Source organism: Nomascus leucogenys, chromosome 11 (assembly GCF_006542625.1).
Source record: "Nomascus leucogenys isolate Asia chromosome 11, Asia_NLE_v1, whole genome shotgun sequence".
Lineage (NCBI taxonomy): Eukaryota > Metazoa > Chordata > Mammalia > Primates > Hylobatidae > Nomascus > Nomascus leucogenys.
In genome coordinates this window covers 43,747,115-43,767,287 of record NC_044391.1, presented here as the reverse complement: position 1 = coordinate 43,767,287, position 20,173 = coordinate 43,747,115, and the positions used below count along the sequence as shown (strand labels likewise).

General features: G+C 40.2%; 1 protein-coding gene across 1 annotated transcript in view; it reads left to right on the top strand.

The window, feature by feature from the left end:
- RAPGEF5 (Rap guanine nucleotide exchange factor 5) overlaps positions 1-20,173 on the top strand; it is a 241,341-nt gene that overhangs the window by 111,431 nt on the left and 109,737 nt on the right. The window contains exon 8 of the mRNA XM_003252640.4: positions 17,106-17,179. Coding sequence (XP_003252688.2) covers positions 17,106-17,179 — 74 coding nt within the window. The remainder of the gene's footprint in view (positions 1-17,105; positions 17,180-20,173) is intronic.

The window sequence follows — 20,173 nt, the reverse complement described above, 5'->3', positions numbered from 1 at the left end:
AAAGGACATTATTTCATTATTTTTATGGCTGCATAGTATTTCATGATATATATGTACCACATTCTCTTTATCCAGTCCACCATTAATGGGTCTCTAGGTTGGTTTTATTTATATTAGTGCATTTTCATACTGCTATGAAGAAATACCCTAGACAGGGTAATTTATAAAGAAAAAGAGGTTTAATGGACTCACAGTTCCATATGAATGGGGAGGCCTCACAATCATGGCAGAAGGTGAAGGAGAAGCAAATGCATGTCCTAGATGGCAGCAGGCAAGATAGTGTGTGTGGGAACTGCCCTTTATAAAACCATCAGATCTCTTGAGACTTATTTACTATCACAAAGAACAGCACATGAGAAACCCACCCCCATGATTTAGTTACCTCCTAATGGGTCCCTCCCATGACATGTGGGGATTATGGGAGCTACAATACAAGATGAGATTTGGGTGGGGATGCAGCAAAACCACATCACCAGGTCTTTGCTATTGTGAATACTGCTGCAGTAAACATATGAGTGCATGTGTCTTTTTGGCAGAACAATTTATTTTCTTTTGGAAGTATACCCGGTAATGGGGTTGCTGGGTCAAATGGTAGTTCTATTTTAAGTTCTTTGAGAAGTCTTCAAACTGCTTTACACCGTGGCTGAACTAATTTGTATTCTCACCAACAGTGTACAAGCATTCCCTTTTCTCTGCAGTCTTGCCAGCATCTGTTGTCTTTTGACATTTTAATAATAGCCATTCTGACTGGTGTCAGATGATAACTCATGGGAGTTTTGATTTACATTTCTTGGATGATTAGTGATGTTGAGCATTTCTTCATATGTTTATTGGCTGCTTGTGTGTCTTCTTTTGAAAAGTGTCTGTTCATGTATTTTGCCCATTTTTTAACGGGGTTGTTTTGTTTTTCTTGTTCAATTGTTTAAGTTCCGTATAGATTCTGGTTATTAGACCTTTGTCAGATGTACTGTTTGCAAATATTTTCCCCCATGTTGTAGTTTGTCTCTTTACTCTGTTGATAATTTATTTTGCTGTCCAGAAACTCTTTAGTTTAATTAGGTCCCACTTGTCAGTTTTTGTTTTTGCTGCAATTGCTTTTGAAGGCCTAGTAATAATTTTTGTTTGCCAAGGCTAATGTCCACAATGGTGCTTCCTAGGTTTTCTTCTAGTATTCTTATAGTTTGAGGTCTTACATTTAAATCTTTAATCAATCTTGAGTTGGTTTTTATAAATGGTAAAAGGTAAGGGTATGTTTCATTCTTCTGTATATTGGCTAGGCAGTTATCCCAGCACCATTTATTGAATAGGGAGTCCTTTCCCCATTGCTTGTTTTTGTTGATTTTGTCAGAGATCAGATGGGTTTAGGTGTGCAGCTTTATTTCTAGGTTATCTATTCTGTTCCATTGGTCTTCGTGTCTATTTTTGTAACAGTACCATGCTGTTTTGGTAACTGTAGCCTTATAATATAGTTTGAAGTCAGTGAATATGATGCCTCTGGCGTTGTTCCTTTTGCTTAGGATTGCATTGGCTATTTGGGCTCTTTTTTTTATTCCATATGAATTTTAGAATAGTTTTTTCTAGTTCTGTGAAAAATGACAATGGTAGCTTGATAGGAATGGCACTGCATCTGTAGATTGCTTTGGGCAGTATGGCCATTTTAACGATATTCATTCTTCCAATCCATGTTTTTCCATTTTTGTGTGTGTGTCTTCTATGATTTCTTTCAGCAGTGTTTTGTAGTTGTCCTTGTAGATACCTTTCACCTCTCTAGTTGGATGTATTCCTAGGTATTTTGTTTTTTGTGTGGCTGTTGTAAATGTGATTGTGTTCTTGATTTGGCTCTCTTCCTGAACATTATTGGTGTACAGAAGTGCTACTGATTTATGTACATCAATTTTGTAGCCTGAAACTCTACTGAAGTCACTTATCAGTCCCAGGAGCCTTTGAGATGTTCTAGGTATAGAATCGTATCAGTGAAGAGAGATAGTTTTCCTAATTGGATGCCTTTTATTTCTTTCTCTTTCCTGATTGCTTGGCATGGACTTCCAGTACTATCTTGAATAAGAGTGTGTTATGTTGATATTTTAAGAAGAAAGCCAAATAGTTGAAGTAGCCTATGGTTTTGTCAGTTTATGTGGAAATTCAAAATACATGTACTTTTATTTATTTGAGAGGAAATATGGCTTAGTGCCTTCAACATGGACTTGAAAAATATACAAAATGGGCAGTCTTTAAATGGTGCTGGGAAACTGGGTATCTTCAAGCAGAAGAATGAAATTGGACCCCCCTATCTCACACCATATACAAAAACAAATGAAAAATAGATTAAAGACTTAAATGTGTGAATTTATGCTGTACACTTCTAGAAGAAAACATAGGGGGAAATCTATATAACATTGGTCTAGGCAATGATTTTTATGGAAATGACCCCAAAAGCACAAGCAATAAAAGCGAAAAAAGACAAATGAGATTACATCAAACTAAGAAGCTTCTGCACAAGAAAGGAAATAATTAACAGAATGAAGAGACAACACACAGAGTGGTAAAAATTATTTATAAACCACACATTTGATAAGATGTTAATAGCCAACATATATAAAGAATTGAAACAACACGATAGGAAGAAAACCTGATTTTAAAATGGCCAAAGAACTTAAATAGACATTTGTCAAAGACATACAAATAGCCAACAGGTTTCTGCAAAAAGTGGTCAATACTACTATTCATGAGAGAAATGCAAATTAAAATCACAGTCAGCTATTACCTGCTACTTGTTAGAATGGCTATTAGCAAAAAGATGAAAGATAAGTATTGATGAGGATATAAAGAAAAGGTAACCCTTGTACTTTGCTGGTGGAAATGTAAATTAGTACAGCCATACAACAATATGGAGTTTCCTCCAAAAACTAGAAATATAATTACCATATGACCTAACAATCCTACTTCAGGTATCTATTCAAAAGAATTGAAATTAGTATGTTGAAGAGATATCTGCACTCTCATGTTAATTTCAGCAGCGGTCCCCTACCATTTTGGCACCAGGGACCTGTTTCATGGAAGACAGTTTTTCTACGGACTGGGGTAGGGGGATGGTTTCAGGATGATTCAAGCACATTATTTATTGTGCACTTTATTATTATTACATTGTAATAAATAATGAAATAATTATACAATTCACCATAATGTAGAATCAGTGGGAGACCTGAGCTTGTTTTCCTGCAACTAGACGGTTCCATCTGGGGGTGATGGGAGACAGTGACAAATCACTGGGCATTAGATTTTCACAAGGAGCACACAACCTAGATCACATGTGCAGTTCACAATAGGGTTCACGCTCCTGTAAGAATCTAATGCCACTACTGATCTGACAGGAGGTGGAGCTCAGGCGGTAATGTTCACTTACCCACCGCTCACCTCCTACTGTGTGGCCTGGTTCCTAACAGGCCATGGATGAGCACCAGTCCGTGGCGTGGGGGTTGAAAACCCCTGCATTACAGTATTCACAATAGCTGAGATATGGAATCAACGGAAGTGTCCATCAACAGATGAATGAATAAAATATGGTGTGTATATATATATACACACACACACACACATATATATGTATATATATACACACACAATAGAATACTATTCAGTCTTGAAAAAGAAGGAAATAATGTCATTTGCAACAACATGGATAAACTTGGAGGACCTTTTGCTAAGTGAAATAAGCGAGGCACAGAAATAGAAATCCTACATGATCTCACTTACATGTGGGAATCTTAGAAAGTGGAACTTAGAAAGTGGAACTTAGGGAAGTAGAGAGTAGAAAGGTGGTAACCACAGGCTTGGCAGGTAGCTGTGGGAGAGGACTGGGGCAGATGTTGACCAAAGGGTACAAAACTTCAGTTAGATAGGAGGACTGACTTTTCCATGTCGATTGCACAGCACGGTGACTATAGTTAATAATAATGTAGTATCTATTTCAAAATTACTAAAAGAATAGACTCTCAATGTTTTCACTGTAAAAAAATGATAAGTATGGAAGGTGATGGATATGTTAGTTTGATATGATCGCTTGACAATGTATACATAGTCATTCTAAAATCGTTCCACAATGTATGCATATATCAAAACATCCTGTTGTATCCCATAAATATATACAATTCTTGTCAATTAAAAATTAAAACTGAAGAAATAGATTGGGCTGATAACTGATGCTGTATCAAAACTTTTTTTTGGCCAAGCATAGTGGCTCATGCCTGTAATCCTAGCACTTTGGGAGGCCAAGACGGGTGGATCACCTGAGGTTAGGAGTTCAAGACCAGCCTGGCCAACATGGTGAAACCCCGTCTCTAATAAAATACAAAAATTAGCTGGGCATGATGGTGGGTGCCTGTAATCCCAGCTACTCGGGAGGCTGATTTGGGAGAATCACTTGAATCCAGGAGACAGTGGTTGCAGTGAGCTGAGATCGCACCACTGTACTCCAGCCTGGGCGGCTAAGTAAGACTCCGTCTCAAGAACAAAACAAAAACAAACAAAAAAACTTTTTTATCCCCAAATATATTTTGGCTTAGTTTTGTTATTTGACAATCTTATGAGATTGCTTTCTTTTGTGAGCCATAAGTACTTATATTGATATTCAAAAATGGTAGTATAGAGGCTTTCGGAATTATCAACTGCACTGAAATGTAGAGGGGAAATGCTGTGTTCTTTATTTTTGACAGTGGCTCTGTGGTCCTTACAAGTTGCTACCCACTCTCACTGAGCAATATTGTAGTTGTTTCTGATTTGAACTCTTTTCTTTTCTTTCTTTCTTTTCCTTTTTTTTTTTTTTTTTTTTTGAGATGGAGTTTCACTCTTGTTGCCTAGGCTGGAGTGCAATGGCATGATCTTGGCTCTGCCTCCTGAATTCAAGTGATTCTCCTGCCTCAGCCTCCCAAATAGCGACCATGCCCGGCCAGTTTTGTGTTTTTAGTAGAAATGGGGTGTCTCCATGTTGGTCAGGCTGGTCTCGAACTCCTGACCTCAGATGATCTGCCCTCCTCGGCCTCCCAAAGCGCTAGGATTACAGGCGTGAGCCACCGCGCCCGGCAGTTTGAACTGTTTTCATAATGAAAAGTCTGTTTAAGATGTAGCTGCTTCCTGGGGCTGGTTTCAGTCCCTGCTTTTGGATCACTCATTCCCTGGCATGCAGGGATTGTTGGAGCCACATAGGCCATGCCAGTCACTCTGCCCTAGTGAATTCGAAGTGGTGACCAGGGGCCCTTCTCAGCTGGGTCAGGGTCTCTAGGCCTTTCTGGATGCCCCACCCCATATTGCCAGAAATTAAACCCTATGGCTTCCCTGCCACGTGCTCCATTCAGACCTTTGCCTTTTGTAAGGGGAGGCTTCATAGCAAGTCCCTATCCCCAGGCCATGTGGAAACTGCTAAGTGCTAGGAACCTTCCCATCCTGGGAAAGAAGAGCTACTCAGGAAAAATAGCTGCTGACTTGCTGTGGCTCTGCTAACTTCCCAGAGGTGCTGGGGCAGACTTTGGGGCAGTCTTCTCTGTGTGCCAAGACTGGTCTGTGTGCAAACCAGCACCCCTGCCCACAGTTTACCCTTGGCCATCTCTCTGGCCTCACTGTCTCAGACCTAGCCCAGCCAAGGGAGATCAGGCCCATAGCTTTTTACGTGCCCTTTCTGTTGCCTTGTCACCCTTCTTCCCACAGTCTACTTGATGCAATATGGGGACAGCCTTGAGCTTTTCCAACCTGTCACTTCCTGACTTCCTCCTTTAGGGGAGGAGCCTGCAACTTAGCATCACAGGAATGAAGGTCAAGATCTGGGACTTAAAGAGTTGGTTCATGATATGCAAAGAAAGGTAACAGAATCTACAGATTCTGCCATTTCAAGTCTGTTGTCTTGCCACAAAGTTCTGCTTTGGGTGTTGGAATATAAATATTAATGACTTTGTTTTTACATTCCTTATCTTCCACTGTACCCCAGTGGTAGGTGGGTCTGACTAGGAAAACCATCCCATCCACAGATAACAATGCAAAAAAGCATATCACCATGTTTTGTTTAATAATATAAAGTCATTACCATTGATTAAGTAGTTTAAATCCATCCCTCCTTCCACACATCCATCCCACAGGTTTTTATCATCTCCCATTTACAAGTAATGAAGTTGAAACTTGGTGAGTTGATGTAATTTCACAAATAATTGTACAAGAACTATTGTAGGAATAATGCTTTATTTTTCCCTAATGTATAATAAAAGGAAGTTCTTTTAAATTCTAGCAGGATAGGTTTTGATGGGGGTTAAGGCAAATTTTCCAGTCTTATTTCCTGGACTTCTCTTGGACTGCCCCTGCCCTCTCTATTTATTTAGTGGCTCATTTGGTGTCACTGCTTGTATTTGCAAACACAAGGACGCCTGGGGAATTCTTGGTGGCTCCACTGTATGTTTTAAAATTCCACTGTAATGTCACTGGCAAGATTTGGCAGTAAAATTACTGACAATTCAGAAACAAAAAAACTTTATGAGCATAATGTAAGTGGCAAAAGGTTGCAATAAATGTTTTAAAATGTAGACGTCTGCCATAAACTTTAGTTAACAAGAATGTCCTTTAGACCTGACCTGTTGAGTTTTGTGGTTTACAATCCCCATGGTAGGATCAAGTAGCTGTGAAAAGCAAATCAAAAGACTCAGGTTCAGTCCTGGCTTAGCCACTTGGCATGACTTAGTGACTTCTAGAGGCTCATTTTCTTACTCTGGACAATGGAGCTAATGGCACATGCTTCTGGGGCTTGTTGGAGGGGCTAAATGAGATGGCCTAAAGCACACAGAGCTTTGTACTGACACATAGGTAGGCTCAGAGTCATTTTTCTTTTGCTGGCTGAAATAAATCTTTTACAATTTAATTTCTGAGAGAAATTGTGTAGAGTATTGGAGTACACTAGGATCTTTTTAAATGAATGAACATTTTGCAATATCTAGGAATCGTTGCTGCTCAATATTTTACTGTGTGATGACAGCAGATTGACCTGAATCTGTATTGTCACCAGAACACAACCTTGAAAGACACACACAAAAAAGTAAAGCCAGCTAGTTGTGGTGGCTCACTCCTGTAATCCCAGCACTTTGAGAGGCCAAGGCAGGTGGATCACTTGAGGAGTCCGAGACCAGCCTGGCCAACATGGTGAAACCCTGTCTCTACTAAAAATACAAAAAATTAGCCAAGCGTGGTGGTGGGAACCTGTAATCCCAGCTACTTGGGAGGCTGAGGCAGGAGAATTGCTTGAACTCGGGAGGTGGAGGTTACAGTGAGCCGAGATGGCGCCATTGCACGCCAGCCTGCGTGACAGAGCAGGATTCTGTCTCAAAAAACAAACAACCGAAAAAAGTAAAGCCTTTCTGCCTCCCAAGAAAAATATTGAAAAAAAAAAAAATCCAAACCTGTTTCTAAGTCTAACTTGATTTTTGTTTATCAAGGTTTTATTTTAGTTGGATAATACACAAACCACCTTTGCATTAAAAGAAAACTTTTTTTTGTTTGTTTTTGTTTTTTTGAGGCGGAGTCTTGCTCTGATGCCCAGGCTGGAGTGCAGTGGTGTGATTTTGGCTCACTGAAACCTCTGCCTCCCAGGTTCAAGCGATTCTCCTGCCTCAGCCTCCTGAGTACCTGGGATTATAGGCACTTGCCACCACTCCTGGCTAATTTTTTGTATTTTTAGTAGAGACAGGGTTTTGCCATGTTGGGCAGGCTGGTCTCGAACTCTTGACCTCAGGCGATCCGCCCACCTCAGCCTCCCAAAGTGCTGGGATTACAGGTGTGAGCCACCACACCCGGCCAAAAGAAAACCTTTTTTCCAGTACATTTCCTTATAAGAACGGCAATGAAACAGGCTACTGGTATCAATTACTGATTACCTCTGTATTACCCCAAGCCAGTGGAATAAGTATTTATGCTCTAATTAAAGGAACCGATATGAGATACCTTTTGCTCTAATGACATTATCATTGTTTTCTGTTGAATAACTTTTCCATTGAATGGACGTATATTAAATCTTAATCAAAGGAAAACGCTGTAAAAACCTATTAAGAAGTAGAAGAGAAGCTTGGAGAGTCAGCTATTAAAAAAAAATATATGTAAGAGTTGAAATGGAATCCTCTCTGCTGTAGGGCAGGGATAAATCATGCAATCAGTAAGGCAGCAGGGAGGGTGGAGCAAGGCCACCCAGAACTCTCTCAGTGGCTTGAGTTGCCCCTGGTCAAGTGTGCTGAGCATGGAGCATCTGATGGGGGAGATGGGAGCTTTTCAGCCACCTCTGCTTTCAGTCACCCCACAGTAGATTTATTGTGTTGTCTGAGTGCTGTGGCTTTCCCGAACATACAGCACGCCTATATTCAAATGTTAATAAAAATAATACATTTCTTTCATGTAGCAAACATTTATTATCTTTTTCTATAGAACCATGGGCTGGAAGGCATAGGGAGGATTTGCGGGGAAGGTAATGGGTAGGAACACTTAAAACTGTGTAAGTCATTACGGCCTTAATGACAGAGCTGCCAGTGACCACTCCTGCCTCCACTCTCCCAGCACAGGCCCACCTGGGCACATCTCCCTAGCAGGACCCTGGTAGCCAGTTTCCATTCCAATCCCAGCCCCATCCCTCACTGACTCATCAAACATCACTTGTTTAAACATCAGATTCCTTAGTTCTTAGTAGGAAATCCAAGTCAGTTCATGCCTACACTGTTTGAAGTAAAGCTCCTGCTTTTTTTGTTTGTTTTCAGCCTCATTTCTGTTCAATTTATTTTAGGCTATTTAATCTTTAAAACATATTGGTACAGATAGTGTCAGACCTGAGTGTACTTAACTGTCTCCTTTACTCACTTCCTGTATAATTCTGGGCAAACTATGTGACATCTCTCAGCCTCAGTTTTTCCATCTGTAAAGTGAGCATAATCTTGGAATCTGATTAAGGAGAGGACCAACCACACACCTGCCTTACAACATCACCGATATAATGGATATATGCTCCCATTTAACTCAGATTTTTTTAAATGAAGGATCATATAACTGTCAAATGTAAATGGATTCTGCTTTGGCCAAGGAAGTTGGTCTTATCTGCTGAAAAGTTAATACTCCTTGTTGAGCTTGTGTAATGACTGAGGAATTCTTTTTCCGTGAGCATAATGTCATTGCTCAAGGCCCAACAAGGCAACGCCACCAACCTATAGACTAGTTGGCTTTGGTCGGTGAGTAGTGACAATTCGGAAACCAGATCGTGCACGGGATGTTGCTGGGTCTGGGCAATGTGATTTTATCCATGTACATGCTTTACCTCTCTCCTTAGTGTGTTGGAAAAATTATAAGTGTCAGAAAATAAACACAACTACAATTTGTCAATTTACAATTTACAAAATAATTTTTACAGTATCAGAAAAATTCCTAATTGAGATAATTCAAGAAAAGTGAATTGCTAAATTCCAAGAAATGGTATTCACCTTTTATTAATAGAAATTTGATTTTTCACTAGCCCTACTAAGTAAATGCTGAACAGATATTTAACAAATGTTGGCACAAAGAAGTATCAAATTATTAACCTGCCCTCAGTGGCCACATGGCTCAGTGCAGTCTTGCCAGGACCTCTACCAGAGGTTTTCTAACATTTTCCAATTATGATCTACTTCCTGCTCCCATGTCAGATCCCAGGGGTTTCTTCAGTTTACGTTTGTTTATGCCAGCTCTCCACCTTGACTGCATTTCTCCCCTTTTCTCATCCACCTATCAGAATCCACATTTTCCTGGATGCCTTTCATGATGTTAACCTCCTCCCCCCAAACTGCATTGACATTTTGTTCTATTTATATCTGTCTTATAATTATTACTGTCTGAATTGACTACCTTTGTTCAGTTCAGTAGACCATTACTTAGTACCTCTGTGTTCTGGAAATTATTCCAGGTGCTGGTATTACTGAAACATGAGGGGTTTAAACTAGGTCCTGCTACTGACCACACAGAAAGCCAATCTCTGAGACAAGGATTATTGCCAAGGAAGAAGGCTTTAATCAGGTGCTGCAGCTGAGGAGATGGGAGCTCAGTCTCAAATTTCCCTGACCAACTAAAACTAGGGGCTAACATAGCAGGGAAGAAATGTAACAGGTATAAGAAAGCAGGAACTAGGGAGGGGAAAGGAAGCAATCAGGATGAATGAAGGGTCTGGCCTGTCATGTCTGGATGCAGTGATCTGGTGAGTTTCAATTCTTTTGATTTTCTTTTTTTTTTTTTTGAGAAGCCTAAAGGTTGTTTCCTGAGGATAGAACTCAGATAAAACAAATATAAGTCTCACGCTTTAAGACCAGAAGGATCAATTTCTATGTTTATCCAAAAAAAAAAAACTATCTATGGGACTATTGGGTCAGTTTCACTGGGAATATGAAAATATACACTCTGTCCTCTCGAAGAACTCATAACATAGGTTAGCAAAGACAGATATTTGTGTTGCTGACTAAAAAATATTGAGTGTACAGCAAAAGAGCTTTGTTGGGCTAGGAGGAAGCACTCTTCATTTTGTCAGGGGCTGTAGATGCAGAGAATGAGGACTCAGAAGACTCTTCATTAAGGAGCTGGTGTTTGGGCTGGGGAGCCTGGTGGACAAGAGTAATTTCACCTGGTGAAGGCAGGGACAAGGGCATTCCAGGTTAGAGACAAAGAAATGTACAAAGGAAGAGATGCACCTGGGCAGAGGGTCCAAGACCTAATGGCCTGGCCCCTGAGGCCAGGTTGAGGGCTTCCACCTGAACATCGGCCAGTGCTCAATAGAGTGGGGATCACAGGTATCAGAGCTTTCAAACCTGCACATCCCTGAGCTAAGTCCCATGGCATCAGAGACACTGGCGATGGGGCTGTGGAGCCTGAATTGGTATTTATCTCCCTGTGTGACTCTCATGTGCTCTAAGCAGGCATAGGCAGGATAGGGGGATGGCTTGATTAGACTTCCATTCTGGGGATGGAACTCCGGCAGTTGCATGAAGAATGGATGGAGGGAGAGGCCATGCTGTAGCAGCCTACATGAGATGTGACTATGGCAGAGAGGATGACGGGTGGAATCATTCCAGAGGTAGAAGTGACAGGATTTAGGGTGAGATTGAGGTGAAGGCTCAGGGGAAGGAGGACTATGAAGGTGCCTGAGATTTGCAGCTTCAGTACTTGGTGGTGATCTAAACTGAAATACCCCAGGAGCAGGAAGATGCTTGTGATTTCAGACCTTCGTGTCCTCATGCCATATTAAATCAATTACTTTTTCTTGAGGTGCAGATTGTGCCACTACACCTATCACAGCAGCTTGTATGTAGCAGACATGTTACCATCTGGGAAATGAAAATATTCAACTTGTGACTGGAAATGTGGGCCTGGAACTCAGAGAAGTGGGCAGAAATGGAGACAGATTTGAGAATAAACTGTATTGCAGTGAAAGTTGAAACCCTAGTAACAGATAAGATCACCAAGGAAAGAGGCAAAGAGAGAAAAGAGAGCCTGGGGAAAGCTTGCATTTTTAGAAGATTTGAGGATGATAAGGACACAGAAAAGAGAGTTTTAAGTCAACACTCAAGTTCAGCTGAACAGATTGGGGTTGAGAAAAAACGCTGGAGTAGAGATGTAGTGGTCATTGGTCTACCTTCAAAGAGAAGTTCAATGGCACTGGATGGGCCAGGTTATAATGTCATATGGAGTGGCTTGATGGTGAACACTGACCCCTACTTTTCTAATTTTAACACTAAAAATATACAGTGATGAGGCAGAAAGGTTACAATTACCATTTTTCTTCCTTTTTAAAGAATGGAAGAGATTTGAGTATTTGGAAGCATTTATGATTATATATTGATAGCAAAAATGAGTATATTGTCTCAGCATTTCTCATTGCAGGCTTGTTTCTGTGCCATCTCCCAGGGCTGAATGTGGATGGAATATTGTTGAAGGGCCTCCAAAAGTAAATATTGTGACCCCACTCCAGGATGGTACAAAAAATAGCTGATTATTTAGATAATGAAGAACTGGGCTCTGCCTCCTGTGGCCTGGAAACACTATGGTGTTTTCCTAACATTTTTATGTCCACAACCCACAGAACATGTAAAAGATTCCGACCTAGTACACCTCTCATCCATACTTGTGAAAAATACTTTACTAGTTGCAATACATTTTGATCTTAATTTTTCTATTCTTCCTATGATATTCCGTTCTGTTTCATTAAGAGGGAAAAGAAACCCTGGTCAGGATCCATGTGAATGGATTTGCTGATGTGCAGTTTGACCAGCCCTGTTCTGTTCCATCCTTGACTGTAGCAGTGATGAACTGTCACCGACACATACATTTTACCTGTGAGGCCTAAGGCAGATTACTTCACCTCACTAGTCTCAGTTTCCTTATCTGTAAAATGGGGGTGATTTTATCTGCCCAGCATTTCAGGTTGAACATCAGATGAGACCGTTAATGAAAGAGTTTTCTCTCTGTAAAAATGCTACACAGGTGAAAGATTATATTATTGCCAAAACTTTAGTTCTTGGCAGAGTACCCAATAAGTTATTTTTCTTAACTATTTGCTGATGTCTCACATTGAGGCTTGAAATGCTCAGTTTCTATCTGTAGTCGTCTTTGGGGTTGGTTTGTAAGATTTTTTTAAAGAAATGGGTTGGTTGATTTTTAAATAATGGTCCTGATGAGAGTCAGCACATGACAGTCATCGTGTGTTTAATGTTTTCTTGTTAGTGGGGCTCTTACCTTTACAAAGTTGATCAGCAGAAATTAAACAAGCATCATTTAGAAAGGACATCAGTTCCCTTCATGTTTAAGTATTATTATTATAATAGAGTTACTGGCAGAGTTGTTTTTTGTTGTTGTTGTTTGTTTGTTTGTTTGTATTTTAGCACCCATCCTAGTAAGTCCTGGAGAGAGAAAACCTGTTTTGTCCCCAAGGCAACAAGAAAGCACTATCAAGTTAAGCCCCACAATCCTAGGAGGCTTTCAACAGTCCTTCACCTTGAATCCCTCTTGGCTAATTTACAAATAGATACATTTAAACTAGGTACCGTTACCGAATCAGTGTTAATTAATCCACATACATGCTTAGTTCTCCTGTGGGCACTAATGCTCACCACTCAAAGTATATGCTTTAGATCTTGTGCTTGTATCTTTTGTTATGGTAAGTTATTTTCAAAGGCCATTACTTGCTTTTAGACTCTGTGTTGAGAGATAAGGAGATGGTTTGTGTTGGCAGAGAGTGAAGCTACTAGCCTCCCTTGGTCCCAGAAGCTGTCATTCCTGTGTACGTGTTTCGCTGGAGGGAACTGTCCCAGAATCAATATTTGCATAGGAAATTTTCCCCAACCAACTCTTATTCTGATCTGATAAAAGAAAAATTGAACTCAAAAATCTAAATAACTCCTTCCTCCTTTTCCCACCACATGAGCCACACCACTGGAAGGCATAAAGAGAGAAATTGTGTTTTTATTTATTTTTTGACATTAATGTATGCATTAAAGGGTCAACAGAGTTCTCCCTTTTAGGGGACCATATATATTTTATGCATGCAACTTCATAGGATAATCATAAATCCTTGTCTAGGATAAATACGCTTTTGCTCCCAAGATGCATTCTTGGAATTATAATTTTTCATATTTCCAAGAAAATAATGTTATTTACGCTGTCTTCTCTTTGTCATTAGGAAGTTGAGGTTGAGTCCAGCAGGACTTTGAGAGTTTGTCCATTATGCAAATTTAGCTTGCAGAGTTAGCTTTGCCAAGTCCCTTAACTTGGTTGTGTTTCTAACTCTCACCCGTTAGTTTTGGCGTAATGCTAGGCAACCAATTTTGAGGTCTTTAAAGATGTGACAATAAATGTAGCATTGTTGTTGGGGATAAGCTAGAAATAAATACAGGACTGACACTTCATCCTAGGTTTGCTTTTATGTTCATCTATTCCTCCTTTAGTTCTATTTCTATGTATTAAGAATTATTCCTAAAGCTTAAAAAGTAGTTTGAGGCCAGGTGAGGTGGCTCACACCTGTAATTTCAGCATTTTGGGAGGCCAAGATGGGAGGATCGCTTGAGCCCAAGAAGTCCAGGATGCAGTGAGGCATGATCGTGCAACTGTACTCCAGCCTGGGTGACAGAGGGAGACCCTGCCTCAAAAAAATGTGTTAACTCTCAATCTGAAATTATTATTTAGTGTCCTGCATGTTCTATGTTCTAGTATAATAAGGTAAGAAAAAGAAATGCCTATACCCTAGACCATTGTTGTTTTAAAACCAAAAACATGAATTCAGTAGGCTAAAATATTCTGAAATTTAATTTTCTTCATTTTCATTGAAATTAGCACTTTAAAGAGCAAAAATTCAAATAAAGCACAAATGAAGTGCCAAAGTGTGGTTGCTTTTTACGTGATGTTATTTCGCATTAGTATATGATCAGCTTGCCCTCCAAGAAAATTACTCTGTATTCCAGGATGAGGAAAGGCTTCTTCTGTTATTTCAATTGGTTAAGTGGAGTTCCTTACTTCTATAGCCCATTGCATTTTTAAGTGGAATTTAGGATGTTATTCTATGTTTTATTTTTCCCTTTATAGTCTTGCCTCTAGTTTTTCAGAGAAAACACGAATGTTTTTCTTTGTTCTTAAGTTTCCTCCTAGCTGGGCAACAGTAGCAACAGGGAACCCCCTTTGAACAGACATGAATGGAACTTTTCTCTGAAAAATAGAAGAAAAGCTTCTACCCTCTTCACCTCTTCCTACCTTGCCTTTAGATGCTCAGCTGGTCAGAGTTATCCTAGTTATCCAAAGAGTGAACAGAAGAATTTCTCTGTTTTCTTCTTTCATAAATAGTTACAAAAGAAGTAGCTTATTATATAAGTAGGCATAGTCAAGCAGTGCCTTTTTGATCACTTGGGGATACATTGTTCATGCCAGTTAGCATTTGCAGAGCCCTACTGTATGCACAGCATTATAGGTAGGCTCCATGGTGGGCACCACACAGCAGACATGAATGGCATACAAAAGCAAAAAGTACATGAAATGATATTTTAAAAAATACAGAGCAGAGAGCACAATATTTAAAAGTACACAGGCCGAGCGTGGTGGCTCACACCTGTAATCCCAGCACTTTGGGAGGCCAAGGCGGGCAAATCACTTGAGGTCAGGAGTTTGAGACCAGCCTGGCCAACATGGTAAAACCCTGTCTCTATTAAAAATACAAAAATTAGCTGGGCATGGTAGTGCACGCCCGTAATCCCAGCTACTCAGGAGGCTAAGTGAGGCAGGAGAATCGCTTGCACCCGGGAGGTGGAGGTTGCAGTGACCCAAGATTGTGCCACGGCACTCCAGCCTGGGCAAAAAGAGTGAAGACTTCATCTCAAAAAAAGAAAAAAAGTACACAGAATAATGCAAACTGAGTCAATAAGTACAGTGGGTGACCTCACTGTCAGCTAGGTTGGTATGCTTTGGCCTACTTTTGATGAAGAGGGCAAAAAGGATAATTGGCATGATGGATACAAGGAATAACTAGGAGTCATCCTTGATTGCTTCTCCTTCATCTCCTCTTTTTTCTGTCTCCATATTCAATTCATTGGCAAGTTGTGTCCATTTTGTCTAAAAAAATACAGCTCCAGTGTTCCATGTTTCTCCTGCTCATTGCCACTTCCCTGATCTGAGTCATTGTCATCTTCAGGCAACGTTAAAGCAACAGTCACCTAACTGGTCTCCCTGCTTCTGCTCTTGTTTCTCTCAAGTCTGTTCTCCACAAAGAAGCAAAAAAGAACTTTTGAAAATATACATCGGCCGGGCGCGGCGGCTCACGCTTGTAATCCCAGCACTTTGGGAGGCCAAGGCGGGCGGATCATGAGGTCAGGAGATCGAGACCACAGTGAAACCCCGTCTCTACTAAAAATACAAAAAAAATTAGCTGGGCGTGGTGGCGGGCACCTGTAGTCCCAGCTACTCGGAGAGGCTGAGGCAGGAGAATGGCGTGAACCCGGGAGGCAGAGCTTGCAGTGAGCTGAGATTGCGCCACTGCACTCCAGCCTGGGCGACAGAGCGAGACTCCATCTCAAAAAAAAAAAAAAAAAAAAAAGAAAATATACATCAAATCATGCACTTCCCAATTTAAAATTCTTTTATGGTTCCCCATGTTCTTAGGCTTAGATCTGAAATTATCGTGGTCTCTACTCTCTCCAGGCTTGTTGAATGTCACATCTCCTGCTATGGACATAATAGCTGCTCCGTAAATATTTGTTAAAACAGAAGAACAAGTTATCTAAAGAGAAAAGTAATCCAGTCATTAGGTGTGGATCCCAGTTATGTAAAATACATTTTGGTGTTTAATGTCAGTGTGAAATTGGACATTTGGAGGAAGCTAGAGAGTTCAGAGAAGCCCTTCAGTGTTGAGCAGGAGAAGTTCAGATGCCATGAGATAAGCAATACATAAGCCAAGGTCTGGCACTTGTTGTTTTTATATTTTTTGAGACTGATTATTTTAGCATTGTTCCCAAGCTGGATTGGATTAGTGAGAGGCTGGAGTCAGGGGCTTTGTGTAAGAGGTTATTGTACCCATGAAGAAAGGGTGATAAGGGCTTGGATAGGGTGATGCTGGGAAGGGAGAGATGGATTCAAGACTCCATGGTTTGGAATTTTGTGGTAACAATGCACTGAGCAACCCAGATATAAATACTGTGCTTCCTTTATTATATGACATTTAAACTGCCAGCCAGAAAGCCACATTAAAAATATATATATGGCTGTTCTCATATAAAAGGAATAGAAGTCTTCATCTTATACCCCCAACTACCCTTTTGGTAAAGCACAATGCTGATATGATGATGCCTGGATGGGTTTAGGTGAAGAACAGAATTAAGATTGAATTTTCTCACTGCCATTGATTTAATACATGAGATAATATGCAAGAGAAGTACCCAGTGCTATTAGCTAACTTCACATTTGATTAACAAAAAATAATGCCAATGTTTACATTTTGTGAATCTATCTAACATTTTTCCTGCTAAATTGCAATCTGAAAGAAAATTATCTGAAGCATTTTTTGTATGATGATGCATTTGTTTAATGGTGTTCTTTTTTTTAAGCAATTGAACAAGATGAAGAAAACAATGACAAACATGTACCTGTAACAGAAGCCGAAAGTGTTCCAGATTCTCAGGTATGATCAATTCTGTGACAGCCCCTCATCATACCCTTCTGTGTTGAGGGTGGTGAGACAGTGCAGGTGTTAAAAAATGATATAGGTTTTACCTTTTATGTTTTGTAAACAGCCATGTTATTGGGAATAAAGTGCTCAGTTTTGATATAAAGGTATTTCACATGAAGGGTCCTAAATTGGTAATTATATTTATAATTTGATTCATGGGAGAGGGTCAGATAGACACACTTTACTTCCCAGAGGAAGGGCAGACGTTCCCCTGAAGAAGGCAGTGGAGAATGGGCCAGCTGACAGCACCAGCCTGCTAGAGGTTCTGTGCTACCTCCCAGTAGCTAAATCATGGCATGAATATGCTTTAGGTAGCATACCTCCAAATACTATTGCACCATAAAAACTTTGGACACCCTAGTGCTGCCAGCTGTTAACTTTATATAACAGTGGAGCATTTTAAAATTCTGACTTAGCCTGGTTGACTCATCTCACTTCACCTTTAAGGTTACAAATCTGTTGATTCTGGTCAGAAGAATCACATTAACTTTTTCAATAAAGATTGCATGGACAGTAATGTTTTAATAAAGTCACATTGTTTTGCTGTGGTAATAATAAACATGCAGCAGTCCTCAAGTTCATATTAAAATTATACTGCAGGCTTCCAAGCAAACCTGCACAGGGATTCCCCAGCTCAGTGTATTTACCACTTTCTCCAAGATTTCTTAAATCCTTAAATTACTAGTGGGACAAGGGTTTCCAAATTTAAAATACTGTTTTTCTTTATTTGTTCTGAACTTATTCTATGGGTAAATGTCTGTTTGAATGCAATTTTATTTCTCAAAAGGATACACAGACCTTACTGTTCAGGATTTTGTGATTTTTATTCAGCAATGATTATATAACTGTATATCTATAGGACATACAAAGGGATGAAATCATGAAACCAGTAGATTGATAATTAGGTTAGGAACAGATTCTACTTAGGTTTGAAAGTTGAATTAAGTTCACTGGGCAGCATGGCATCATTATGAGTGAGCCTAAGCTGGTTAGGAAGGAAGGCAGTTGTCACCTCCTCTGGTGTGTCTAAGAAAGCTTGATCTACTACCATAGTGGAAACACCAGTTTTATTGGTTTAATTCCGCAGGCCCATCTATATAAATTCTCTGGATGGAATAAGTAGTTCAAGTCATGCGAGGTGAGCTTAAAGAAAACTTAGAATTTTGCCATCGGATACATAGGCAGAATTAGAAATAAAATGTATGCTCATTGGTATGTACGTATGTGTGTAATTTATATGTACAATTTATTTGATTGATGTATATACATATAATGGCTTGAGCACCTATTTGCCAGGCTTCACAGTATTTCAAATTACTTCAGTCTTCATTCCAGAGCATATTTTAAGCAAGTTAAGTGGATTCTGATTCCTTCTTCCCCATACATGATGAAATATGTTACCGTGGGGAATGTGCCTCTAGGCTGCTGAAAACTTTGGGTCTATAAAGGGTTAAGATGGTCACTAAGCCCAGAGAGACTTGGCCTTATTGTATACAGGCTTCCCATCTACCAGAGATCTCTCATATGTTGGCTGCTTTTTTCTTACTCTCACTAAAAATACCTTTTCTGCTTAAGAAGCTCCCTGTTTTAATGCTGTCACATGTGGGTGAAGAGAGCATTTAGAGTTGGGTTTACATCCCAGCCCTTCTTCCTTAAGGGATGTTCCTTAGTGGCTGTAAACCTGGAAGATCCTGTAGGGAGCCTAAGTCTTTGTCCCCATGGTGTCCCCACTATGCTAGGCAGTACCTAGCATGCATGGTTTTCGTCACTGCAAAATGGAGATGTGATAAGCTTGTCCTGAGGTTGAAATGAAGCAACATAAAACACTCCCGGCAATCCTGGCACATAGGAGAGTTTCAGTAAATATTGGGCAGCATAATGTAAAGACTAGGGGCGCTGCCTCTGGGGCCACACTGCCTGGATTCTTTTCCTGACTGGCACAGTAGCCTTGGGTGAGTAACGGGTGCGGTGCTTCACACCTGTAATCCCAGCACTTTGGGAGGCCAAGATGGGTGGATTGTGAAGTCAGGAGTTTGAGACCAGCCTGGACAACATGGTGAAACCCTGTCTCTACTAAAAAAAAAAAAAAAAAAAATGAGCTGGGCGTGGTAGCGGGTGCCTATAATCCCAGCTACTTGGGAGACTGAAGCAGGAGAATCGTTTGAACCCGGACGCAGAGGTTTCAGTGAGCCGAAATCCTGCCATTGCACTCCAGCCTGGGTGACAGGGCGAGACTCCATCTCAAAAAAGAAAACAAAACAAAAAAACCTTTGGGCGAGTTAACTCTCTTGTGCTCCTACCCTCCTTTTCTGTAATAATACTGGGAGCAGTATTATTATATATAACACTTAGGCAGCACTTCATGTATATTAGACACTCTAAGATTCTTTGTTTTTACTAATGTATTTAAACATCACAGCAAACCCTCCAGGATAGATAGTTTAATTACTACCACTTTATAGATGTGCCGGTAAGGGACAGGGCCAGGTCTGAAACCAGGGCAGTCTGGTTCTGATGTCCTTGCTTTAAACATCATGCAAACTGCCTTTCTAACCTCTGTAAAATGGAAATAATTGTTAGATTGTTCTGAAGATTAAATGACTACATGTGAAGCAATTAGAACAGCGCCTGACACACAGTAAGCACCCAACAAAGTCAGCCTCTGTCAGTTATTGTCACTCTGACCATCTATCTCATTGCTTTTTGGTGGAATATTTAAAGTATCTAACTGGGACAAGTTGCAGCATTACTCTCTGCCAGATGGTATCTTTGCAGACACAAAATATTCTAGTCCCTTCACTCTATTATAGGATAAGAGGATTTAAGAATCTTTGTCAAAATGTACTGAAAATTTGCCTGGTTCTAGCTTTTAAGAATTCTAATGAGATCTTTAATTAGTTATTAATTGACTGATTGATTGATTGAGACAGGGTCTCACTCTGTCAC